Source organism: Gossypium hirsutum, chromosome D09, assembly GCF_007990345.1.
Source record: "Gossypium hirsutum isolate 1008001.06 chromosome D09, Gossypium_hirsutum_v2.1, whole genome shotgun sequence".
Taxonomy (NCBI): Eukaryota; Viridiplantae; Streptophyta; class Magnoliopsida; order Malvales; family Malvaceae; genus Gossypium; species Gossypium hirsutum.
In genome coordinates, this window is record NC_053445.1 from 36,743,115 (window position 1) to 36,770,492 (window position 27,378).

General features: G+C 31.9%; 3 protein-coding genes across 3 annotated transcripts; 2 read left to right on the forward strand and 1 right to left on the reverse strand.

Moving 5' to 3' along the window:
* Nucleotides 1–1,503: 1,503 nt before the first annotated feature.
* Nucleotides 1,504–2,895, forward strand: LOC107891594 (uncharacterized). Its single transcript, XM_016816440.2, has one exon. It carries the CDS (start codon nt 1,636–1,638, stop codon nt 2,596–2,598), a length of 963 nt encoding a protein of 320 aa, XP_016671929.1. The 5' UTR covers nt 1,504–1,635; the 3' UTR covers nt 2,599–2,895.
* A 1,235-nt stretch (nt 2,896–4,130) lies between these two features.
* Nucleotides 4,131–4,853, reverse strand: LOC107891595 (histone H2B-like). Its single transcript, XM_016816441.2, has one exon. It carries the CDS (start codon nt 4,682–4,684, stop codon nt 4,259–4,261), a length of 426 nt encoding a protein of 141 aa, XP_016671930.1. The 5' UTR covers nt 4,685–4,853; the 3' UTR covers nt 4,131–4,258.
* An 11,113-nt stretch (nt 4,854–15,966) lies between these two features.
* Nucleotides 15,967–16,569, forward strand: LOC107891596 (histone H2B-like). The gene has a single exon (XM_016816442.2). It carries the CDS (start codon nt 16,035–16,037, stop codon nt 16,458–16,460), a length of 426 nt encoding a protein of 141 aa, XP_016671931.2. The 5' UTR covers nt 15,967–16,034; the 3' UTR covers nt 16,461–16,569.
* Nucleotides 16,570–27,378: the final 10,809 nt, after the last annotated feature.

Sequence of the window (27,378 nt, forward strand, 5' to 3'; positions counted from 1 at the left end):
AAAGCACATGAGTTACATACGCATGGTCAGTGACTAACTCAAGATTTCGGTAAATCATACAATGAACGTCACAATTGAATTAATCCACAAACGGATTCAGAATTAATTCATCTTGGGTCCAGCCCAATGTATCATTCTTCTAATGAATACATCTATGTCTCTACCCGTTGAGCCAACTGCTCCGATAGCCAAGACTAGCCATCTCTCCAATTGAAATCGTAGATGACATAATAATCATTCTAAGTATTTGAATCAAACGCTCACTTTGATTTTTTAACGGGATTGCAGACTCGTTAAGATTATCTACTGAAGTAAGTTATCTTTCTCGCAATGTGTTCTTACAGTGTTACTTATCATCAGTTTGAACTTAAACAATCAATAAGCTAATGTTTGCTGGTCACAATTTCACTATGCATGCAAAATATGAAAGACAGAAACACAAAAGACATAATAGTGAAATGTGAAAATAACATTATTTATTCATCGTTCAAACACATAGAAAACAATTAAATGTTTACTTCAATATGGGTACATTTTCCAACATCTTCCACGTATTCCAGCTCAATAAGCATATTAGCAAGGCCCCAAGTCAAGCCAACTTGCCATTGGTGGGAACTGATGGAACCCTTCTCAAAGAGCCATTCTGAGTGGTGGATAAGCGTATAGTGCGTAAAGGGAATCATGTAACCATAGAAACCTTGGTAGAGTGGGCTAACATTTTACTTGAAGACTCTACTTGGGAAAATCTGCAAGACCTTCAGCAATAGTTTCCAACATTTGATCCTTGAGGACAATGATTCTTTTTGGGGAGGGGAGTAATTGATATGGAATGAAGCAGCAACAGTCATTTCTATTGCTTAAATTTCTATTAACTCTGTTATTTTCTATTTATGTTAACTTGTAACAAATGCAATGTTTTGGATTTGGAAAACTTAATAAAACGGTGTGTATTAGCTAGGGTTCGAGTCATGTCAAAACGATGTGTTTCATGTTTTATACCGTTTAAATGAAACGGTGTGCTTTATGTGTTGCACCGTTTAATGAAACAGTGCAAAGGGAGGGCACAACTTTCATCATAACGGCTTGTCAAACTGTTTCAGTCAATTGTTGTTTCTTTCCCTCTTAAGCATAAGCCAAGGGGAGAAACAGTTATGAAATTTCAAGACTGAATTTGGTTCTCTCTTGTCTCTCTTTCTCGATTTTCTTCCTCTCCTTTCCTGTGTTTTCTCAGTTTGTTTCTTTTCTCGTATCACTTAAAAGTTGGGTGATCAAAATGAAAGTATGAACATGATGTGACATGTACAAGTTAACTGTCGCTAGAAATTTAATAGTTAGGTGACTAAAATAAAAACGTCCTACAAGTGATGAAATTATAAAAATTTTGTTTTAAATGACCAAAATAAAAATACCATAATTTTATCATTTTGATAAATACTTTTTTATAAGAAAAATCACTTGCCGGCTTGTGGCTATAATGCCATGTTGACTCTAAACTTGCACTCAACCTTTGTTTTCTTTATTCTTTCTTTTTTTTTTCCTTCTTTCTTTTTTAAATTAAAAAAAAAAGAATGAAAAGTGCCTGCCAAAATAGTAAGTTCAAAAGGAAATCCAAGTTAGGGTTCTGAGAAAAGAAAAATGAAAGCTTCATTGAAATTTCGGGAAGAGAAGCAGCCAGTGTTGAGGGCCAAAATACCTCTAAGCATTTTGGGCTTGCCATTTCAATCAGGCATCGTCGCCGGCGAACCCAAGGAGCTCACTTTAAATCTTTCTACGTTCTTTGAATCTGGGCCGTCCATCAAGATCGCTTACCGTCCTACTGACACGTGGAACCCTTTCTCTATTATCGTCAAGACTGGCACCGGCCCCTTCGGTTCTCCCATCTCCACCTCTTTGCTTATGAGTGCTGAGTTCAACCTTCTTGGCCGTGGAAACCCTAGCTTTATGCTTCACCTCAAGCCTCAGTTCGGGGATTTCTCCATCAAGAAGTCCCAGTCTTCCGTTTTCGATAAAGTCGTGAAGATGACGAATGACGCCGTTGCGGATGTCGATTCGTCGGCTAGTGGCGATTTCGCGGGTTTCTTCGCCGAGAAGGGGAAACTTGGGACTTTGAACTCGGGAGATATTGCGAGGATTCTGTCCGGAATGGAGGTAGCGGCGAGGACGTCTGTGCCAGTGAAGGGAAAGGCAATGTTGAAATTCCGATGGGGAATGAGGATTCCATCGGAGATGAAGAGTGGCGTCGGCGGGGCTGGGATTCCGTTTTTGGTGATGGATAAGATCGGGATCGAGCAGGTGGAAGGTGTTGATTCGAAGCACGCTATAACCACAGCCAGCAAGGCGAGTCCAGGGGTAAGAACGAATGTGGACATTGCAGAGTCAATTTTTATGGTAAAGCGGCAGTTGGAAGCTCTGCATTCTGAGAATGCGTTACTGAAGAGAGCCGTGGATGATCAGAGACGAGAAATCTCCAGCGGAAATTTTGGGGATTTGAATTCTGTGAAATACAGAGAAATTGAAAGAAATGGGAAAACGGAGAGAAGGATGAGTGAGAAGAATTCCATGGAAGAGGAGCTGAAGAAGGCATTGAAAGGAGCTTGAAGTTGTCGCAGAAATTAAAATGTAAGGATTTGGTTTGGTTTCTATGCCTTTTATGTTTGGATTAGTAATTACTGCAAGTAGAATTAAAAAGAAAGAAGATTTTGATTGTGAGTTTTGGATATTTGAACTAAGATGAAACAATCAAATAGGCTGTGTTGAATAAGCCTTGCAGGAAGCTCTAACATGATGTATGTGAAAAAGGCATAAGATATGGGGCCAATGGGCAGTATTGATGAAAGAAATATAGGAGTTGTAAAGATCTCCTGGTAGATTGAATAAACATATCTCAATCTTCCATTTCTGCTCACCAACTATTGGAAGCTTTGTGTCTATCTCTATTCTGCAGGGAAATGATAAACCACATCCAATAGACAATTAAGTCGTTGCCTAACATAAGCTTAACTTGGTTGTCATGATTGATGAAATGGAAGCTTTTGCCAATAATCTTGGATGCATTTCAGTGGTACATGCTAAAACCCAGATATCAAATTTATGAAGTAAAAGGTAGAAGAAACTAGTATAGGAAGCCATTGAGATTTCAAACCTTAAACAAGGGTATTGTAACTTAAATTACTCTTATAATAACAGGGTGGAACAAACTTAGTAGTTGAAGCAGAAACTAATTAGAAGCAATGAGTTTACATGGGTAGCACTTGTTCTTTCCCGACCCTTCTCATCAGGCCAAACAAAAAGCAAGCATCGGCTTCAGGACCTTGAGATGCAGCCTGAGGAATCCTAGTGCAAGATCCGCATCCGTCAAAACACCATCCCTGAAATCAACATTGCAACTGCCCATTTTCATCTATCAGCCCTTCCTACCATTTCCAGAGAAACCCATCAAAACCAATGTTTCTGAAAACACACTAACTTTTTCATTCTTTTTAGCTCAAGCAAACGGGCGGGGAAGTTCGAAAACAAAATTAACCCTAAAGCGGCCACTGAAGAGGTGCCCTTGAGCAGTATTTAGAATTAAACCTTAAAAATGCACTACTCACGGTAACATACAATCGCAAACACCTGAGTATGGCCTCAAAATTTTCATCATCATTTGCAGATGCTGGATAGGTTCGAACAGCACACACAAGTATTCATCGTCCAAACAAGCTTTCGCATCATTCCAAACATGTCAAAGGATCTTAATCGTCATATTCTCTGCAACAGATCTCCGTTTCCATCTTTTAGCAGCCTTTGCACCAGTTTTTGAATTACATCAACTCGTAAAAACCTTCGTTTTCATTATGTACATGCTAAAACCAGTCAAAAGAAGTTTTAATCATATTTTTTGCAGCATAAAATGTCAACCAAAAATACCTAGAAACTTACGGTGAACGTGGAACAAATAAAAATTCAAAGCAAAAAACTTTAAGCCAATCTTAAATTTTGAGATTTAGCACTTCTATCTTTAATATCACTCGGAGAGATATATGCTTTTAAAATAAAAATATGAAATAAAAAAATAATGCTAGGATTAAATTGTAAATTTCAAAGCAATTGGAGGACTAAACCTAAGTCTGACAAAAGAAAAAAGAAGATAAATTCAAAATATGGTTAAATTTCCATTTAAGCTCCGCGAATACCAGGAAGGCCTACAAAAAGCTAATGAATTTTACAACAAAACCATATTTCCCAGTTTTTTTTTTGTATTTTAGATTTTTGGAAACTAAGAACTGGTGAACTTTGTAACCGCCTTGGTCCCTTCTGAAACAGCATGCTTGGCCAACTCCCCAGGCAGGACCAATCTTACGGCAGTCTGAATCTCACGGGAGGTGATGGTGGGCTTCTTGTTATAGCGTGCGAGCCTCGAAGATTCTTGAGCCAGCTTCTCGAAGATGTCGTTGATGAAGCTGTTCATAATACCCATGGCTTTGCTGGAAATGCCGATATCAGGATGGACCTGCTTCAGCACCTTGAAGATGTAGATCTTGTAGGTTTCAATGCTCTTCTTGCTTCGCTTCTTCTTCTTGTCCCCGGCTTCTTTAGGGAGCTTCTTCTCGGCTCTTGGTTTTTTCTCAGCTGGGGCCTTCTCGGCCTTTTTCTCCTCAGCTGGCTTTTTCTCGGCTGGCTTCTTCTCGGCTTTGGGTGCCATTTGAAACTAGTTGTGGATTCTAAAGATTAGAAAGTGCAGTCAGTGGTGAATGAGAGAAGTGAGAGGTGAATATGAATATATAGGGGAGAAGGGAGAGACTTGATTGGTTGGTTTTCGTGTGCGAGGATGGGTGACGTGGGAAGTATGGGTCGCTGGATTTGACAGGGTGGAATTGGACGGAGAGGATCGTTTCCTGTTCGTCTTTAATCTATAAAGAAATTATTCTATTATTTATTTAAAGCGGGGGATTTTGGTTTGGATTTCGTTTTTTAAAATTTTGCCCAACCCTTCCGTTTCGCGGGCGAATTTTTACAGGTATCAAATTGTGAGCATCCAGTTGTGTTTCTCCACGTGGCGCGTAAAATTCTAATAATTTAGTTTTGGCTGCTATGCCTACTTATAGATGTGAATGGGTTAATTATAAATCCTATCAAAAATAGGTTTAAAATTACTAAAAATTATAAAAGCTTTTCCATTTCAACAGATGAAAAGGTAGGCTTTCTACTTTTCTATTTCGTCATTAAAAATAATTTAGAGATATTATTATCTAATAAAATGTGTTTAACTCAATAGTTTAGTATAAATGATTTGGGTGAAGCTAAATGTGTTCTACAAATTCAAGTTTTTAAGAATTGAAATTTTGATATCTTCTTTTTTGCAAGATTCACACATAAACAATACATGGAATGTTTTCCTATTTTCGATTCCAAAAATGGATAACCTTGCTTTCATCTTTCTTTAAATAATGGTCTCAATGAAAAAAAAAGTATGAAAAAGGTTCATTATGCTTCGACAGCACAAAATCTTATGTATGCGAGACCAAATATCTATTTTGTAGTAGGATTGGTGAGTCGATATTAGACAACTATTGGTCTAAGACATTACCAAACAATTAAGCATGTGCTTAAGTATTTAAAAAGAACAATGAATTATATGCTAGTATGTTTTAGAGAGCATTTAACTCCCATTGGATACACGGATTCTGCCTTCCAATCATGTCAAGATTCGAGGAAATCGACATCCAATTGTATTTTTTTAGGCAATGGATTCGAGCTACAGGATGCCACATTTGTTGCTAAAGCAACTTCGATAATTTACAATCAAATTATACTATTAGATGATTAAATTCAATTAAAACATGCATTCAATATGATATACAATCATTTTTGGGTCTAACACGAGCTTACGAAAGCCCTAAAGCTAACCCAAGATAGTAACAGGACCTAATTGTAAAGAATTCAAATTACAGGGTTGACATCATGACGTCGCCAAACAATTTGTCATGTCATTATATCATGTCACTCGACGCCGTGACGTCACTTACTATTTTGGCCTTGTCAAGATGCCGGGGTTCCTCGTCTCATTATGATATTATAGGTTATTTCTCGTCGCGATGTGGTACGTTTGACATCATGATGTCACATATTATTTCTATAGTTTCTAAGTCCACTTCAACCTGCAAATTTCCACATCAACACATAGGCTAGCATAAATCATGCTTTTCAGCCAAATACAACTATTTAGTCTCCATTCAAACCATTTAATACTTTGTTCACACGAGCTATCTAACTAGTTCAACTCATTTAGACCATTTACATATATGCTATCCACAAATGACTATTTGCAAGAACATCTCATGTACTTAACAAACCATATGTTAACTTCGTATACAATAACTTAATCACTCGAATCTTTCATTTAACTTTAGTCCAATACTTAATCTACCATTCATGACACATCAACAAATCTATTCAATCATCGTCTAAGACCACAACATATTTAATTCTATCATCAACCATAATCACCTTAGTTTTATGCATGCATGTTCAAATTTTCCATGCCATTATACTTTAGTACCTATGTGCATAACCAAATGTGAAATCCATATATATATATACATGAATACATATATACTTTGAATCCAAAAGAAAAATTTGCATAACTATAATCCTAAATAAAAGTGACTCAACCATGTACATGCCAACCTAATAACAAAAATATGCATACAAACTTTGTTGAGTTGGGAATCGATTTCTAGATGTTAGAACTCTGCTTGATCTATCGAGGATCTATTGTACCTGTGCACGAAGAAAACAAACTGTACGCTAAGCAATGAAGCTTAGAGGTATTTCTATAATTTAAGAAATAAAATGCAAGTAAAATCAATTTAAAACTCTTAACCAATATGTCATTCAAATAAATTATCAATCATCTTGCCATAGTATACCAATTATACCATATAATTCATTTTGTACATGTTCAACTAACTAATATGGGAATATTCTATATTAACATATCATGTCCTGAATCAAATCGAATTGATTCGTCACATTTCCATATATCATTATTCCACTTTATGGCATCAATACATATTAACAATTCAATTTATATTCTGTCATCAAATTTACATTTTAAACCCCTATTAACCTGACTCAGACTCTAACGAATACACGGATCCAACCAACACACCAGATTTTAGAACCTAGTACCTTATAAGAAAAGTCTAAAGTGAATAAATTGCGCCTAGCGCTCATTGGTAAAACCGAAGTAAAAGTTGTGCCCAACACTCATCAGCATGTAGTCAAAGTAACTCGTATACAATCTATCATATAGTATGCCAACTATATTTGACTATGCCCGAACATTTAATAGGGTAACAATTTATTCAAATTATGGTTTTGTTCAATTCGCATCTCATCAATTCAATTCATAGTTCAAATCATCAATTTATCACATAGCATATCCCATTTAAGCCTAATTCAAAGTCAATTCCATAATTTCATCGAATTATACTATTTTCAATTTTATTCAATTTAGTCATCTATCTCAATAATCGAACATTATCATACCAATTTGATTCAACTAATCAATCACATCTTACCTCCAAATCTTATCATGCTAAAAAAATAGAAATATGCAACAATTAAAGTGATTTGAATTATAGAAATACAAACCGAACCCTCGAGTTACTTGTCGTCAACTCTCGTCTTTCCTTTCCCTCTCGATGTTCCCGTGTCATTTTTTGCTACGAATAATAATTTGACAATACATAATATTAAATTATAGCTTACATCACAATCAATTACAAAATCACACATATTTTTCAATTTATTCAATTTAGTCCCTAAAACCTGAACTAACCTAACTTTCAATTTAAAGTTCCAAATTGAAATTCAATTACACTATTACTCATTAGTGACCTTCTATTTCTTATTTTTATAGTCAATTTTATATTTAGTTTAGTTTAGTTCCTAATGTACAAAACTTTCAATTAAATTTTATAATTTAGTCATTTTTTTTCCAATTTAAGCTTAAAATCAATCAATTTAACACCTAAAACTTCAAGAAATCAACAATGGCAACTTCCTAAATTTTTAAAAATTTTACAAGTTGATACATGGGCAAGCTAAACCAAGCTCTCATGACCTAAAAAATATAAAAATTATAAGAAAATGACTAAATTGTACATACCACATTAGGGTCAAAAGTTTAAGCTCTTCCTTAGGTTTTTTTTTCTTCAATTTCAGTCTTTAAGGAAGAATAAGTTGATATTCTTCTTTTTCCTCCGCTAACTTCAATATATATGTAATTATTTTTAATTAAACTTAATTTCATTAGTTAAAACTTAAATTAATTAAACTAATATTCTTTAAATCAATCACCCAGTATTATGAATTTTAATATGGTCTAATTTCAATTTTAGACTTAGGTTAATTGTAATTTAAATCCTCAATTAATTTTCTAATTAAAAACCTATAGCAATTTGACATTACAATTTAGTTAATGGGCCTTAATTTATCACAATTTTAGCTAAATTTCTAATTTAAAATTCAATTCACCTACATAATAATGCCATAAATATTTTTATTTAATATTTACAAACTTGGTTTTCGAAAATGAGGTCCCAAAATTGTATTTTTTGGCACCATTGAAAATCGGATCATTACAACATGAGCCTACAAAAGCTTTTCTTCTAACTTGAGATCGAAATAGGACCAAATTGTAAAGCTCTTCTTTGTGTTCCATCGAAACTATAAATATTACAACTAACACTATGAGCTTGCAGTTAAAACCACTCTTCGAAAAAATAGTTTTCCCAAATGTTTGTTTGAATGCACACGCACTGGAGGTCACATCTATAACCCCATGTTTAGTGTCCTAGCGAACTCTATTTGATGCCATAGTCGAGTTATAGTCTTACACATGTAACCCCATGTTCAATATCCCGAAAGACCTTATTAAATGTCATAGTCAAGCTATGGTCTTACACTTGCAACTCTATGTTTAATGTCATAGCGAACCTTATTGGATGTCATAGCTGAGCTATGGTCTTACACCTGTAACCCCATGTTTAATGTCCTAGAGGACCTATTGGATGCAATAGTCGAGCTATGGTCTTACACTTGTAACCCCGTTACAGCCCATCCATTTCACAAGGCCCAAACACTGTAATGTCCCCTCCGCAAGGCTCGGAGCTTCACACATTACAGTTTGCACTCAACAAATTTTGGATTGCAGTAAATAGAAACTCCATTTCCCAAACCATTCACCCAATCCTCCATGATGTCATACCCCAAAATTGGTTGATCCAATTTTAAAGCACATAGACGTGAAGTTGTTTGTTTTGGCGCACTCTAGTAGTTAGTTTGTCAAATTGTAAGCTTTTGGCAAATTAATGTTTTGGAAAATTCAGTATTCACCCATGAATGTATACCAAGATTTAGTTATTGACATGTTCTTCAATAGAAGAAACAATTCAAAAAAAGAAAAGTAAGCCTTGTGTAGGTTACCACCAAAGGTATAATACGCCTAGTTTGCTCAAGCACTGTGAAGAGTAGATTTTGGTAACTAGATCTGATTATAAACCAAATGAACTAACTGGTCAAATAGCATATGGAGAAGACTCTCATTTATGTTGCTTTCAGATTCTATAGGCCATTAAGAAGGGCACATTCTAAAATTTCTCGACACTTGCCATTAAGAAGAGCAAGTCTTTGTGATGTATTTTGTATGTTGCCTTTGCGGCGTATTCTACTAGCCTTTGTGGCATATTTAGTATGATGCCTTTGTGGTGTTCTCTTGTAGCATTTATAGAGTATTTTATATGTTACCTTTGTGACGTATTCTATTTGGCCCTTGTGGCGTACTCTGATAAGTCTATGTTAAAAATATAATATGTCTGAAGTTTTTTGGTGTGAGAAGTTCTATGATGAAATAGAATAAGTCTTAAAGGAATTTTCTTGAAAGTAAGTATGAATTAGTATGTTCAAAAAGGATATCTGTCGTAGCTAATTGTCAGTTTAGTATATGGGCGTATTTGATGTAAGAGTCTGTCGGTTTGAGTTATTTGTGCTATTAAGGTGGAATCCTAAGTTATCTAATATTCATTGTATCTAAATAGTATCATGTCTTGATCTGTAATATGATGGAATTAAGATTTTTGTTATTACGGGGTCTCGTGCCATGACCGCCTCCAGATGTCTCAACGTCTAAAATGTTTATACTGCAACTAAAAGATATGCAATTGAAGCGGTGTTCGCAAGTATACGGGTTAGGTTGTAATATAGTTACAACAAAATAGGTGAGTACTCTATGGATCGTACCCCAGGGAGGCGAGTACTAAATTAATGTCAACCTAAACACAAATAGAAGTAATTAGTAGTTTTAAATAAATTTTAGTACGATAAATCATTAAAAAAAGTATTTTGGGGCTTTTATAAATAATGAAATAAAAATAACAAAAAGGAAAGTGAACTTTGGAAATATAAATTCTAACTTAATCAAATCTAAGTATAGGTGATTAGCTCACTTTGGTGATCATAACTTCCTATTTTGAGTTTCTACTTAATCAATTAGTCACTACCCTAGCAGGATCTCTCGATCTTCCATTAAACTAACGAGTCGACAAGAACTACTTATCTCTCGACCTCACAGTCTAGGCTGGTTCGGGACAAAGGTGTTCATGGATATGTCATACTAATTTTGGGTTAATTTTCACCTAAATGACTACCTAGGGTCGTTAAGCCTAAGGTTTAAGTTTTTCCTCTCCCAAATAATTGGTCCGCTAAGAAAACCCTACATAGCAATTAATTAATCATACCTCCACTCACTAATCCCCCGTAAAAGGATTAGTTCATTGTGGATCTCATGAACGCAATAATTTTGATAATAAATGTAAGCATAAATATTAAATCAATAGAAGGGTTTAAGAGAATCCTGAATTGTATTGTTGAAGCACAAAATCCACAATAGTTTGATCATAGTTACAACTCATATTCTCTGACGAACACGAAATAGAAAATAACTGAAATAAACCTAAAGCCTAAAAGAAAGGAAAAACTAAAGATTAAATTTACAAAAGAAAACTTAGAATGTAAAAGTTGTCATTTATCAAGTGTTTTAATAGCCTATTTATAGAGTTAGGGTTGTCATCTTCCTTAACCCTAGGTCAGCTAACATTCTCATGTTTAATATTCATTGTGCGGACCAAAGTTCCTTTAGGTTGTAAGTGCTTCCTATACAAGACTAATGTCATGACACTCTAGTTCCTGTGTCACGACATCGAAGGCAGTATGCATGGTTCAGGGCTAGCTTCAGAGGTATGTCGCGACATCAAGGCAGTATAACAATCCTTGCATTCTGCTCATTGTGTTCCGACATTAAACTCTACGTGTTGCACATTAGCACCTAGCTTTGAGTTCCTATACCTTAGATTGGTCTCCTACACACTTACACAATATGTTAGCTCACTTTTAGGCCTCAGTCGGCCCTAAGGTTAGTAAAAGACTCAAAATGCATTTTTTATTGAATTTAACTAAACTAAGAAAAAATAAGTAAAACATACTAAAATTGCTCATATTCAAGCTCCTCAAGTACGAAAATTAGTTTAATCTGCTACACCGAATTACAGTAGATCATGCCCTATAGTAAAGTTGTGCGAAATTCTTCTAAATGATCTGGAGTGTTTCTCATTAGTATGAGTAAGTATTAGGTAGAATCAAGATATGATTTGATTTTTAATCTAATTTAGATGGCTCGACATTGGAACCCATCGAATGTATGAACAATAAGTGGTATTCGTCAAGTATAATGCCTGCGATTAATTGTTCTAGAATAATTGTTAAAAGTTGTCTGGAGAGAAAAGGAAAAATGTAATATTGTCTATTAAGATTTGGAGTCAACCGAGTAGTTAAATGGATGATGATATGTTAGGAATGATAAGTGGAGTATAAGAATGTAATTATATAACTGATAAAGTGAAGGTATTCGCCAAAGACAGATATGGGAAAATCCAAATATTCAAGATGAAGAATTTATCAAGAAAGGTTAAAAGGTAAGTGGTGTTCAAAACTCACTAAGTTCTTCTGAACTTACTAGTGTCATGTTTATGTTTCAAGTATTACTGTTTAAAAGAGTTTGCTAGGAGGGACAAAGCTAGGAACACGCCAGAGATGCAGTGTACGGGGATACTATGCATACAGTGGATGTTTTGGAAAAACTAGCATTTAGTAGGACTACACCCTAAGAGTCTGTCTTTTGTAAGTCTATATGTTGTAATAAATTTTAACAAGTCTGATGTATTATGTATTAATTTTTAATACTTTCATTTGTTCTTTAATATGAATTCTTTTAATAAAATAGTACGAAAAATGTTTTAAGGTACAATTATTAACTGTTTTACAAAATTTGTTAAGTGGTTTACATGGTAACACCCGAGATCCAAACTCGGTGAATCGGGTTGGATTTAGGGCGTTACACACATCCCCAGATCCTAACTTCATTTAACTCGTTAATAATTTTCCCTCCGTACTCCACTATTATAAACATGCAATACATGCATTTCATGAACATATTATCGTGGAGTACACTACTTATTAAGCATGGACTCATAACCACTTCATGCATATTGGAATAAAATTTTGGATACTCATATACCTATGCGATCTTATACATGCATAGCATTTTCAATCAGCCAAGATCATTCATCATCACAGAACTCTCTCTAAACTTAACACAGATACATGCCAACCATACAACATCTCATGAATGGAGTATAAAAACTCACCTGATGTTTCTTTGCTTCATCAGCTTAGCTTTTCTGAATGCTAGAACTTCCATTCTCCTGGCAGCAATCCCCTTGTTTATCTATCTTATTGACTCAATCTTCACAAATACTGCTCAATGCAGAGCTTTCATATCTTTTTATTCTTCAGAGTAACTGAAGAAGATGACGAAGAGAACAAAATAGGGTTTTCAAGTTTTCCTATTTCAATTATAATGTTATGCCCAATAGAACCTTAGTAAAATGAACTCGAATACACGGGTAAACTACACCATAGCGGATAGCTCGTAAGAGCTTTAAGTACACACTAGAGCACCAAAGTGCAAAGCCCGTAGGCATCAAATGCATTCTCATATGCACATTGACTGCCTCCCAATGTACTAACGTCGGTAGTGAGAATACCCCAACCAAATATTGGAATTAAGGTGATGTCCGCAAGTCTACGAATCAGGTTGTAATATAGTTTTGTGCAACAAAGTATAGAAAGTACTCCGAGGATCGTACCCAAATGAGGTTTGATTAAACTAATATTAATTCATACGCTAACAAGTTTAAATAGTACTTTAACCAAATTATATAACGATTAATCTTAAAAGGGAGGAGAATAAGAATAACGCAAATAAGATAAAATATCTGGAAAATAGATTATGAATTTCTCAAATTTTAAAGGCAGAAGACTAACTTGCTTCAGTGTTCATAGTTAACTCCTATCTCAGGTTCTATTCAATCAACTAGTCATTAATCTAGCAGGGCCTCTTGGCTTTCCACTAACCTAATGAGTCGGCAAGCACTATTTAGTATATTCTTCAAAGCACATTTTACGAAATTCCTAAGTTTTCTCTAACCTTACTCTTGTGTTTATTTTAATGAACTATTTGAGTATATGTTTGACTGTTATTTGCATGATGACGATGAGAGGTAACCAATTTTACAATTTCAAAATAGCTGGAGAATACAATTAAGATTCAATGATTTTGATGTTCTTATAAAACACAATTTTGTAAGGAAACCCAAATGATATCAATTAAATAAACGGTCGCCTTCAAATATTACAATCCAATTTAAATTTACACCTGATTGGATGTTGAATTTAATTCACCTTGTGTATCATTTAATTATATCATATATAACTTATTTATTTAACTCAATTAATAATAATAGAAAAAAAAGAATTAATCAAGCTAAAAGTCATTTTCTGAAATATTAAATTCTGGTTGCAAAAAAATATTATAATGACAAAAAAGTCTTAACTTCATTGCATATATTTCCGTTGTTTGAATAATATACAATTTTAATTATATATATATTCTAACAACTTTTATCGTTTTTAATTATTATTTATTAGTAACAATTTAATTTATTTATCTACACACGTTTTAGCTTTTTTAAAAAGGATTGAATCTTTACATAATTGCACCGATCCATCTGGTTTATAGAGGGGTTAGTGTCCCACAAATATCTTTATAATTTTTAAAATTAAATTAAAAGTTTATCATTAAAGGGTCACATTATAATTTTACCATATATTTATTTAAAATTTTATAAATTTTTAAAGAGGTAAAATTAAAAATTTCTTTTGCTTTCATCCCTAATTCTAACACATACACAAATCTATCACTGTATAATAAGCATGCGTATTTGTAAGAATTTTTTTTATTAATTATTTTTATTTTTAACATGTGTATTTAAAAGGTGTAGGTAACTTAGAAATCAATTTATTAATTGTTCTAAAATTACTTAGAAAAAATTAAAACATAAAATTATTTTTTATTTCTAAATAATATATTTTCTAAAGTATTTATAGAAAAAATGCCTTACCTTTGTTGACACACGGGAGCACATTGGTGCGTTTTTTTTTTTTACATTACAGAATATATTAATTTTGGGGTTTTATTAATTTATTATGCTTAAATTTTAAAATTAATGTGTGTAATTTAATTTCTAACATAAATTAATTTCTATATCTCTACAATCTTATCAATTATTCAAATAGTTTATGTAGTTAACTTTTCGATTATAATGTTACGTGATTTTATATAATTTGAAGGGTTTTAAAGCCGAATATACGACTTTTCATTTCTTTTGGGTGTGTCTTACTTTTTTTTTTTTTTTACATCATAACACAATAGTCAAACTTCTAATTAGCCTCAATATTATGTTAACAGTTGAAATTTCACCTATATACTTTAATTTTTGACATGCTTTGGTTTATCTATTTTTATAATGCCATTAAGTAGTTGAAATAGTTAATATTGTTAACTATTTCAATCAAAACGCTAACGTGAATTTTTCTTAGAAACACTATTCTAACAAAAATTATTTCATCATAATGAGTTTGAATGTGTTTTTAAGAGAAAATCCATATCATCATTTCCAACATTACTTTTATTATTACATGACTATCGAATATTCTTTCAAATTTGAAATGTCATACCAGTAATTTTAATAGAAAAAATTTAAATATAGTAACAACTAGACCTAAATTTTTAAATATGAAGAAAAAGAGATTAAATTTCTAAAAATAAAAATATAATGACTAAATTTAGAATATATAAAATATATATTTTAACTTTCAAATTTTTATTCCATTCCTATTTTCCATTAGGATTTTTATTTAACTGATTCACATGTACAAATTCATATACAATATCTTTTTTAAAAAAATAATTAAATTAAATTACAATAATATTTAAAATAGGGAAAATATTTGATATATTGTCAATGAAAATTTTAAACTCTACAAATAATAATAGGGGTTCACAAATGTCTTATAAAATATAATAAAATATTAAAAAAATAAATAATTAAAGAAAACACACATAATATTTTTTAAAAACTACTTATAAAATTAAAAAAATCTTTAAAATTATTCATTAATTCTTTGGTAACAAACTGTAGGCATAGCAGCCAAAACTAAATTATTAAAATTTTATGCGCCACGTGGAGAAACACAAGTGGATGCTCACAATTAGATACCCGTAAAAATTCGCCCGCGAAACGGAAGGGTTGGGCAAAATTTTAAAAAACGAAATCGAAACAAAATCCCCAGCTTTAAATAAATAATAAAATAAAATCTCATAGATTAAAGACGAATGGAAGCGATCCTCTCCGTCCAATTCCATCCAGTCAAATCCAACGACCCGTAATTCCCACGTCACCGATCCTCGCACACAAAAACTAACCAATCGAATCTCTCCCTTCTCCCGTATATTTTCATATTCACCTTTCACTTCTCTCATTCACCACTGACTGCACTTTCTAATCTTTAGAATTCACAACTAGTTTCCAATGGCACCCAAAGCCGAGAAGAAGCCAGCCGAGAAAAAGCCAGCCGAGGAGAAAAAAGCCGAGAAGGCCCCAGCTGAGAAAAAACCAAGAGCCGAGAAGAAGCTCCCTAAAGAAGCCGGGGACAAGAGGAAGAAGCGAAGCAAGAAGAGCATCGAAACCTACAAGATCTACATCTTCAAGGTGCTGAAGCAAGTCCACCCTGATATCGGCATTTCCAGCAAAGCCATGGGTATTATGAACAGCTTCATCAACGACATCTTCGAGAAGCTGGCTCAAGAATCTTCGAGGCTCGCACGCTATAACAAGAAGCCCACCATCACCTCCCGTGAGATTCAGACTGCCGTAAGATTGGTCCTGCCTGGGGAGTTGGCCAAGCATGCTGTTTCAGAAGGGACCAAGGCGGTTACAAAGTTCACCAGTTCTTAGTTTCCAAAAATCTGGGAAATAAGGTTTTGTTGTAAAAATCAGTAGCTTTTTGTGGGTCTTCCTGTAATTTGCGGAGCTTAATTGGAAATTTAACCATATTTTGAATTTATCTTCTTTTAAATTAACATTTAAAAACATGTCTTCCCCCTCCTAAAAGCATAGGATTGTACAGCATCCTAAAGAATCCAACAACAGAACACATTGCTCAACATGTTACAACTTACATTCAGCAGAGGGCTATTGATACCAAACAAAGGTCATTGCGTGTAGTTTTCACTATTACTTGATCTTAAAATAATTGGAAGATTCCATAGTTTGGATGTGGTTGTATAGGGTACTAGTAAGCAACCCAAACGGAGATCAATCAAACCAATGGTTGCCTTTCTATTTTACAGCCCAAATTAAATTTATGTTGAATTTAATTCACCTTAATTTTGTATTTTATTTAAGAGTAAACTATCAAATTAGTCATTTTTTGTTTAGCTTAGATAGGGGTGTGCATAATTCGGGTAAAATTGAACAAATTCGGTTAACCGACCGAATTTTTTCGGTCGGGGGTCGGTTAATTTTTTTATGATTTTTTGGTTAACGGTTAATTCAATTCGAAATCGGTCGGTTAATCGAATTTTTTCAGTTAACCGAAAAAATTAATAAATAAAATCATCTAACCCAACTTAATAAAACTAAAATTAAAGTCTATCCAATTACCCAACCCAATAAAACTAAAACTAAAGTCTACCCAATTACCAACCCAATAAAAATAAAACTAAAGTCTAACTCTTAAGTATCTACCCAATTACACAAATTTTTTTTAGGTTTAATCAATTGGAGATTTTTTAGAGAGAAGAAATGGATATAAATGGAGAATATTAAATATTTACATTTCAACTATATGTTAATTTCAAGAATTATGTAATATTTTTAATTATGTAGTGATTCAAAGACTTATGTAATATTTTTAATTATGTAGTGATTCAATTCGGGTAATTCAGGTAATTCGGTTAATTTTTAACCAAAAATAAAAACCATACAATTTTCGGTTAATTCGGTTAACCGACCTAATTAACCAAAAAAATTTCGGTTCGGTTAATTTTTTTCTAAAAAATTCAGTTCGGTTAATGGTTAAAAATTTTGGAAGGTTGGTTAATTCGGTTATAGCTATTTCCGGTCGGTTAACCGTATGCACACCCCTAAGCTTAGGTTGTATTTTAATCACTTATGTTTGAAATGTTACGTTTTAGTTACTTACGTTAACGCGTTGTAATATTTTAGTCACTGAGCCGTTAATTGCCGTTAACGGTATAACAGTAAGTTAACGTGGCATGTTAAATCATCATTTCAAACAAAATTTTTTTGTTAATTTATACTATCGGTTTACATTTTTTTTTCATTTTGTGTAACTTAATTTTTTTATTTTATTTTCTTAACTTCCCTTTTTTCCCCTTAATATCTATTTATCTTCTACTTCTCCCTCTATTTTCCTCCTTTCTCAATTTTTTTAACGTAGTTTTTCTGTGTTTTTCATTTGTTAAAACTAGTCCTTTTACTTATTTTTTTGAACAATTTAATTTTTTTCGAGTGAGGTGAGCTTGTGGACTAGTTTTAACAAATGGAAAATATAAAAAAACTACGTTAAAAGAAATGAAGAAGAGAAGAAAACAAATGGAGAAGCAGAAGAGAATGAAAAAAAAGAGAGGGGAAAGTTAAGAGAACATAAAAAAAATTTGCTCAAAAGGAAAAAATAGAGGGACCAATTGTAGAATTTAACCTAAAATTTCCGTTTAAAATGATGATTTAACGTGTCACATTAGTTTACCATTACATCCTTAACGATAATTAATTACTCAGTGACTAAAATATTACAATACGATAACGTAAGTGACTAAAACGTAACATTTCAAAAATAAATAACTAAAATATAACTTGAAGTATCTATTTTAATAACTTACCCTTCATTAAATTATTTATTATATAACTCATCTGTTTATTTCAATTAACACTGGAAAAAAAAGAATTAGGACACAAAATGTTGAAATGTAGTTTGAAAAAATTATTATCACAAAAAGTCATGGGATCATTGTTTGAAGCATATACAATGGCTCTGAACATTACAATCCCTAGTGTAGTAAAAAAATATTGAAAAGAATTAATCCCTTGTTGTAAGAGAAGGGTTAGTGTACTTGATTAAGAATTCATAAGGACAAATCGTAGATCATCAAATTTAAAAATTAAATTACATAATCATATTTAAATTTTATTAATATTTTAACATATAAAAATTTAATTTACTGTTATTAAAAATTCACACCAATAAACTGTATTAACTAAAAAAGATAAAATATTTAATAACATTTTAAATTTATTATTAATATTATATCTTACCAACAATTTATTTTAGGGATAATATTTGATGCATTGTTGGTAGACAAATTTTATTACATCATCGATAAATAATAACATGATACATCATATTTAAATTAAACAAAAAAAATGAAAATCTTGTAAATAAAGACTAATAATTTTTAAAACATAATTATACATCAATTATAACGATTATAAATAAATATTAATAACTCATGGATTTAGGATATTAGATTTAAGGATGGGGTTTAGAATATTGAGTTTAAGGTTTTAAAATATATTTATAAATAATTCCTATTTAACTATGTTTAAATAAAGTTATTAAAATTCATTTATAAATCCTCTTTTTTTATTTGATTTAATGAAACTTGTACGACCTTTTTACACTACTAACCAAACAAAAATATATATTTACAAGAATGACCCAACTTCAAAAACAATGACAAGAATGACCTAAAATGCACCCAAATCAATCATCCCCCTATCATTAGCTGTTGATTGCATTGGAGTTTAAAAAATATTTTTTTTTGTGGTGCCAACACTTTAATGGCTAGCAACCATATGTATTTTTTTCTCCTATATTTTATAAAATACAAGTATTCTCTAATTAAAAAAAATATTTTTTATTAGGTGTCAACTATCAGCACCACCAAAAATAAATTTAATTTTTTTTTCCGTATTTTTGTGCTGGCAATGTGGTGGCCGACACCCATGTCAGTAAAAAAAATAATATTTTTTTGGTGTCGGTCTTCCCCATGCCGGCACCGGTTATTTTTTATTAAAATAGTTTATTTTTGGTGTCGACCTTTCATTTGTTGGCACCCCGTGTTCGAAAAAAATGGTTCTTTTTTGGGTGCCGCCTATCTCGTTGCCGGCACCCAAACAAGCTATACATTGAATTTTTCTATGTTTTGGTTGAGTTTTTTTTTTACTTTAACAATTGAAGAAAAAAAATAGAGCCGTACTAGTGTTTTGTTGAGGAGGAAACAAATTTTGTTGAAGATGAATATCCATATATTGTTAGTGTATGTCCATTTTGATGGATAAATAGTAAATACAACTAAAGAAGGTTGTGCATTTCAAAGTCGCCAAAAAATAGGAATGAGATTCAATAAGCGTGTAATATTGGTGGAAATGAAATTGAAGATCGGTGCAAATTTCAAGATTGTTTTACAAATTTCTAATTTCAACGGATCCATTGAAATTTTCGGACATGAAGCTTGTAGATGGTGATGATATGATCACAATGATCGCAACTTATTGCCCCCCAGAGATCGAGAATCCTCGACCGGTTGAGTTATTCGCAACATTAGTTGATCCAAAAACCCGTTCAAATTGTCCTTCAAGTAAGTCAACGTTACAAATTTAATTTTGATCTTAATGTTTATTAGGAAGATCTATCAAGTTGTGGAGGGACATCACAAACATCCGAAAATCCAAACTACGGAGGATTTTTGCATAGCAACCCAATCATGGGTCCCAGTTTATAGATACATCCAGAAGGTGCTGGGTACCATAACAAATAGTGATGAAAGGTTCAATAATGAAGATTAGTCCAACCATGATCCTTGAGAATTTAGTGACCCCGATTTGGATGAGGTTCCAGAATATATAGACGATGAAGGCGCGAAGGAGGGTCAATATGTGCACCCTATTCGACCAGGAACACGGAATCTCATATAGTTATACAAAATGATCCAGGGGCTCACATGTCGAGCGTAGACCCTGATGCGACACTTGCATGAAAGTTTCCCAAATTCCCAGATATAATACCTTCTTACTTGATGGAGGCAAATTTGAAGGTTGGAGAGTTGTTTGTAGGCCAACAATTCGATAATAAGAAAGACTGTGTATATGCAATAAAGCAATACAACATGTAGTTGTTAGTGGACTATAAAGTATCGAAGTCTACATTGACTTTATATGTTGGGGAATGTTGGAGGGCTGACAGTGGTTCCAACTGGCAGGTTCGGGCTGCATTAATGCAGATGACTCAAATATTGACAATTAGAAAATTAGAAGGGCCTCATACATGCATGATTGCATGTATGATGCAAGACTATCGAAAATTGGATGCGAAAACAATCTACAACTTCATCATGTCGTTGGTAAAAGACACGCCACCATTCTTGTATCAGTTTTTATTACGAACATGAAAGCTCGATTCAACTACAGCGTGTCCTACAAAAAAGCATGGTGGGCGAAACAAATGACAATTTAACAGTTGTGTGGTGACTAGGATACGTCATACAATGAACTTCAAGGGTGGATAGTTGCGATGCAAGAGTATGTGCTGGGTACCGTGATTGATTTGGAAACACTGTCGCATAGAGGCTCGCATGACGAAATATAACCTGGGAACGAGTTTTTCACCGATTGTTTTGGACGTTCGATCCTTGTGTTAGGCCTTCTCCCATTGCAGGTCGTTCGTGCAGGTGGATGGTACCTGGTGTTGTGGTAAATATATGCAAATACTTCTAGTTGCGGTTGCACAAGAGGACAACGAAATGTACCGTTGGTCGCTTTCGCCATTGTGGAGTCTGAGAACTTCGAATCGTGAGAATTTTTCCTAAGAAATCTGCAGAGGCATGTTGTAAGGCAAGACAATGTTTGCATTATCTCTGACAGATTGAAGGAACTACTGGTTGCAATTAGGCGTTCTAAGGTTCCGTGGAGGTCCGTTTATTGCATCCGATACATCACTGCAAACTTCCATAAGAATTACAAAAATGAAGATTGGCAAAAAGAAGTCATGAACTTGGGTAAAAAGTTTTGAGCCTAAATTTTCCTGTTCATATTTTATTTTTAATCTTGTTTCTAAATTATTTATATATGTTCATAATTTATTTTTAATCCTGATTCTACATTTATCTGTTCATATTTTATTTTTAATCCTATTTCTAAATTTTTCTGGTTGTATTTTATTTTTAATCCTGGTTCAAAACTTGTAATTTAAATATTTTGAAATATTGTCATATCGAAATGCATATGTAGGGTACGAGCTGGAACCACGCCGATTCAGGCAAAGGCTGACAAGGTTTAAGGCTCAAATGGTGGGGTTACCAACTAATTTTCAGTGGTGGTTGGGTAGCATGGAGCCGTGACAATGGGCTCAATGTTATGATGACGGGTGTTAGTATAGTTTAGTATTATTTAATACGGTTTTTTCGTTACTTGAATATTTGTTTAGTATTATAGTTCGTATTTATAAAAAATAACAAAATTTTGTATAATATTAATTTTTGAACCATTTTTTTATATATTTAAAAACATTATATCATAACTTCTTTTGTTATTCTCGATTTTATACCGGTTAGGCTGCGGATAGAATTTACAAATTTATGAACAATAAATTTTTTTTTATAATTTAAAAACAACTCCTTCCGGTTTTATCATACTAATATTTGCATTAAAAATTACTCAAAAATTTATTTATCTCTACTATTGTCGTTTTTTTTACAAAATTTACCTAACTAATTTCATAATTTATGAAAATTCTCCACGTCCAATAAATTTAGATTAATCAAACTACACAATTTGCTAATGTATTTTGAAAAATATTTTCTCCAGCAAATTCATATTCTGCTTGAATCAGGTATATCGTTGCATTAAGTAAGATTAGGTTTAGCCACCCTCAATCAAATACACTGGAGTTGATTAATTTTATTATTAATTGCACAGAAATGACAATGACTTCTCTTATCTGAGCTTTAGACCAAATAACGCTGAGCCGAGCTTCAAATAGCTCCATCAGGAATCTTATGCCCCAATGTTTGGGTTCTCGTGATATAAGGTTCGGTCCACGAAGATTGCCACCTACTCATGTAAAACATAACTAGCACCTTCGCCCCTTAACAGTATAACCTTTGCGGTTGTTGTGACAGTATATAATTTAACACGGTTAATGCATGACTACCAATATATAATAGAAATCTTCAATTGATAGTACACTCCCCAAATAGATTAAAAAAATTCAATCTCTCTCCCCATTTTTTTCTCTACATTTTTTCTCTTTATCAGAACACATTACTTTTTAAATTAAATCATTCTTGTAAATATTTATTTTTTTAATTAATTGGATAAAAAGGACAACTTGTAAACTAAGAGTGAATCAAATATCTTTCCTTAATTTTATTGATATATATGTAAAATAAAAAATTCACAAACAACAAACTTTACCTAAATTAAAAATTAAACCGTAGGAAAAACATCTAAACATATTTGATTGCTTGCAAAAATATGAGATATCTTATAAAATTCCTAGAAAAAAAAAAGCACATAGTCTCAGGGGAAAATATGAAAATTGTTATGAATATCTTATTAACTCAAGGGAAAAATATGAAAATTGTTATGAATATCTTATTAAGTGGATGTCCACCAAGATTAAGATAAGTTTTGATATACTTTAAATTCTAATAGTGATTAGAAGTAGATCTCTACTTCATTTATACTTCTTATGTCTATAAATATAGATTTTGGAGAAACATTGTAAATGATTCCGATTGATCAATAAAATACGCCCTCTCATTCTCTTTGTTCTTTACTCTTGTCTATTTATTTTATAACACGCTATCAACATGATTCTCTTTTATTTTATAATACGGTCACCCCAAATTTGCTGCTCAAGTTGTTGTCGATTGCCTTCTAGAGCTATTGCAATTTTAGTCTTCAATTGATGCCTGCGCACTATAGGTAATCATTAGAGCCTTTAACCACTTAGATCTTCAGGTATATTTTACTATGATTTATTTATTATGTCATGATTATTATAATTGGAGACTAATCATGACAGCATGAATAGATATATTTTGATTTGAAATCAATGCATGTTTGCGATGATGATTATGAAACAAAGAATCTATTGGGACGATTATAAGTTCGTCCTAGTAAATCTATTTCATTCCCCGAAGTGAACGCAAGCATAAAAGAAAATAAAAACCAATATTATTCAAATATTTAGTTGTACAAAATTAGTCGAAAACTGCAGAAGAGCTAATATATTAATATCTTGTAATAGTTAATGCATTAGTTTTAAATGATATCCATTATAATGTATATCATATTGAGATTGTGAATGAAGAAGAGAATATATCTAATATGATATTGCTATAAATATCTATTTTGAAAGGATGTACAAAAGCGATGATTGAATTTTTGATTACTCTTGTTATTAAATTGAATTGATTATGATTACTTTTGTGGTTTTCTTTTGTCATCATCCTTATTAAGGGATTGAAAGTAAAATATTTGACTGTAAAAGATCTACTTATGAGAAATAGAATATGATAATTCTATCTAAAGTTCGATATGGTTGGATGCACCTAAAATTGCATTTTTTTTAAACTGTGAATATCTCTCTACAGTATTCAGAATAAGTTCTCAATTAAAATTATGTGAAAAAATATTATTGATGAGAACTTGCAAGAGAAAAAACTTATGTGTGAAAAGTCATTGGTTAGGTATCTGGTGTACATTTGTAAAATAAGATCCACTCTCAAAGTTTGCTATTAATAAATTTTAATTAGATTCAAAGTCTACTACTGAAGTTTAATTTGCTTACATCTTATAGTCAAGATTCAATGGAGAACAAAAAAAAGTATGTCTTTAAATATTAAATCGACTTGATATATGGTTTAAATATTTGAGATGTTTTTTTTAAAGTTTCGATTCCATGGGTTACATATTATTTTAAGCATCTCATTATTTATGAAAATGAATATTAACTGATTTATTTATGTCGCTATAGTAGGTTTTATAATTAAATAATATATTTGATTAAAACATATCTAGTATGCAAATTTATGTTAACAAACCAATGAATTTTATGGTTATTCAAATTTGATTTAGTTCAAAGAATTGTTAAAGGTAGTAGGTCATACGTTTTATGTTATTTAATTTTTAATTATTTAGACAAATGATATGAACAATTGTAAATGAAAAGTTCTATGAGCTTGAATGGTTGGATTTTAAATTAAATTTCATATATGGTTATGAAAAAAATTGTTAGTTTTTCATTATGTCATATTTTTATGTTTGAGATGTGACTTTTATTGATATATTTAATATAAGCTTGTTTATATACATGACCTAGGCAGTTATTCTTGGTAGTTAATTGATTATGCAGAACTTTTGTTAAAAGGGTTTTAAAAGTATTTTGAATCGAACTCGGGACTTCTTAAACCCAAAGCAAGAATCATACCACTAGACCAAATGTTTTGTATTTGAAGATTTTGACATATTTCCTGAAGCGAATATTGCATATAATTATTTGAAAATTATATTTATTAACTTAGTGGCATTATAGACTTCACATTGATTTAGACATTTTTAGTAATAAATGTCACAATAGTACTTATATGTGGATACAAATATGTGGATACAAAGTAAAAGAAATGACAATAAAATTATTAATTTCTTTCAATTTATATTGACATTATTAGTACAATTAAAATGCATGTTAAAGTAAACCAGAAGTTTACTGATACAAATGTATTTACTACTTGGCGTGATCAGTTAGACCATCCTGGATTATATATGATGCGGAAATTAATTGAGAATTCATATGGAGATTCATTAAAGAACCATAAGATTTTTTAATTTAAAGAATTCTCATTTGTTGCTTGTTCTCAATGAAAATTGATTGTTAGAAACTCACTAGCTAAAATTGAGATTTCATGTCTTGCATTTTTGAAATGAATATGAGCCCATTCATCCACCATGAGGATGGTTTTGGTATTATATGATTTTGGTAGATGCATTTACAAAATAATTACGTATGTGTTATCAACTTGCAAAATGTCGTTTGCACCAATTGCTCCACCACAAAGCACAAAGATGAGTGAATCCTCAAAAAAAGTTGAGAATATATATTAATTACAAGTCTCTTTATATTATTAGATGTTTTGAATGTATTGGATACTCAATTATGACATGATTTGTGATTATCATTTTGATTCGATAGTTTTCCCGATATTATGGGGAGTGAAATAATAACTTGTAATGAGTTAGGGGGAGAGTAATTTGAACCAGAAGTTCAACAAGGATAACTTATTACAAGTTAACTAACAAATGTATTTACAAACTTAATGAGAATAACCAAGTGTTATATATTATCCAATATTTTAATTTGAATCAAAGTCTCAGTAGGACAATAACTTAGAATAAATAATAGATTAATCGATTCCAAAGATGAAAATTCTTCTAGATGGTCATATAGTGGAGGAGGGTGTTCTAGAAGAGACCCAAGACTTAACTAATAAATAAAACTCCTAAAGAGATTCAGGTATTTGAAACTGAAGATTAAAATAGTAAAAATAAGAGAATTCGATAAGTTATATCAATTTAAGAAAATGTCAAACCGATAATAAAAGTGGTCAACAATGGTTTTGCATGCAATATTATTGTTGAAATAATGAAATAAAAGGAGAATCTTAAATAAATCTATTGAGAAATATATATATATATAGAATGAATTATTCAAAATAGAAAAACGCAACTCAAATACAATTAAATTCGTGAAGTTTTTAAACTATTAGTTCAAATACCTAAATGTATAAAGCCAGTGAGGGTACAAATGAAATAGTTTTGCAAAAACAAAATAAGAATATAAAGTTTTTCGCTAAACCCTGGCATTAATTATGAAAAGATATAATATTATTTTGTGGTGGATGTAATAGCCTTTAGATATATTATTAAACTAACAGTTTATAAAAGAAATTAACTTGTATCTAATGATTGTTGCAACCTTTTATGAATCACTGTATAGTAAAGTTTATACTAAAATCCTTGAAAGATTTAAAATGCCAAAAGTATATTGAAATTCTTGGGAAATTGTTCATTTATATGAATTGAAATAATTTGAACATATGTAGTAAATTTGACATAATAAATAGTAGTTAAAGGATGATTATAAAATGATTCAAAATACTTATTTGTGTTTTTATAGAAGAATTATAATTAAAATTTACTATGATTATTATTGAAACTCTTGAAGAAATTAAGGCTGTGTTTGATTGGTGGAATTTATTTTCCGGAAAATCAATTACAAGTTTTCCGGTGTTTGATTGGCGGAAAACATTTTCCTTTTGGAAAATCAATTCCGCAACACGGGAAATTGTGTTACATTTTAGGGAAAATGTCTTACCCTTTCAATTTCTGTAAGACATTTTCCCTGCTCTCCTGCCTTCTAATACCTTCATTCCTTCCATCATTTCCGGTAGAAAAAGTGCTTCTGTCGACTGATTTTCCACTAACCCTCCACAAGAAGTCCTTTATTCCTTCATTTCCTCGGTTCTCAGTGGCAGATTATCACAGTTTTCTTTTATTTCCTCGGTTCCCTCTTCTCCGACTGATTCAGTTACCGATCCAAACGTTCTCTCCGACCACCATTTATTTTTGCTATCTCCATTCCAATTTCCGTCAGATCTGTGGGAAATTTCAGGTAACCTTATTATTATAGACATTATTTGATTTTTTATGGTTTTATTTTCAATGTCAAAAAAGACTTGCTGGGTTTGTATTTTCTGTCCCGATATTAGTGCATTGTTCAGTAATTGTA

What these genes read in the sequence shown, in the direction of transcription:
- LOC107891594 (XM_016816440.2), top strand. Translation starts at nt 1,636, where the DNA reads ATGAAAGCTTCATTGAAATTTCGGGAAGAGAAGCAGCCAGTGTTGAGG.
- LOC107891596 (XM_016816442.2), top strand. Translation starts at nt 16,035, where the DNA reads ATGGCACCCAAAGCCGAGAAGAAGCCAGCCGAGAAAAAGCCAGCCGAG.
- LOC107891595 (XM_016816441.2), bottom strand. Translation starts at nt 4,684, where the DNA reads ATGGCACCCAAAGCCGAGAAGAAGCCAGCCGAGAAAAAGCCAGCTGAG.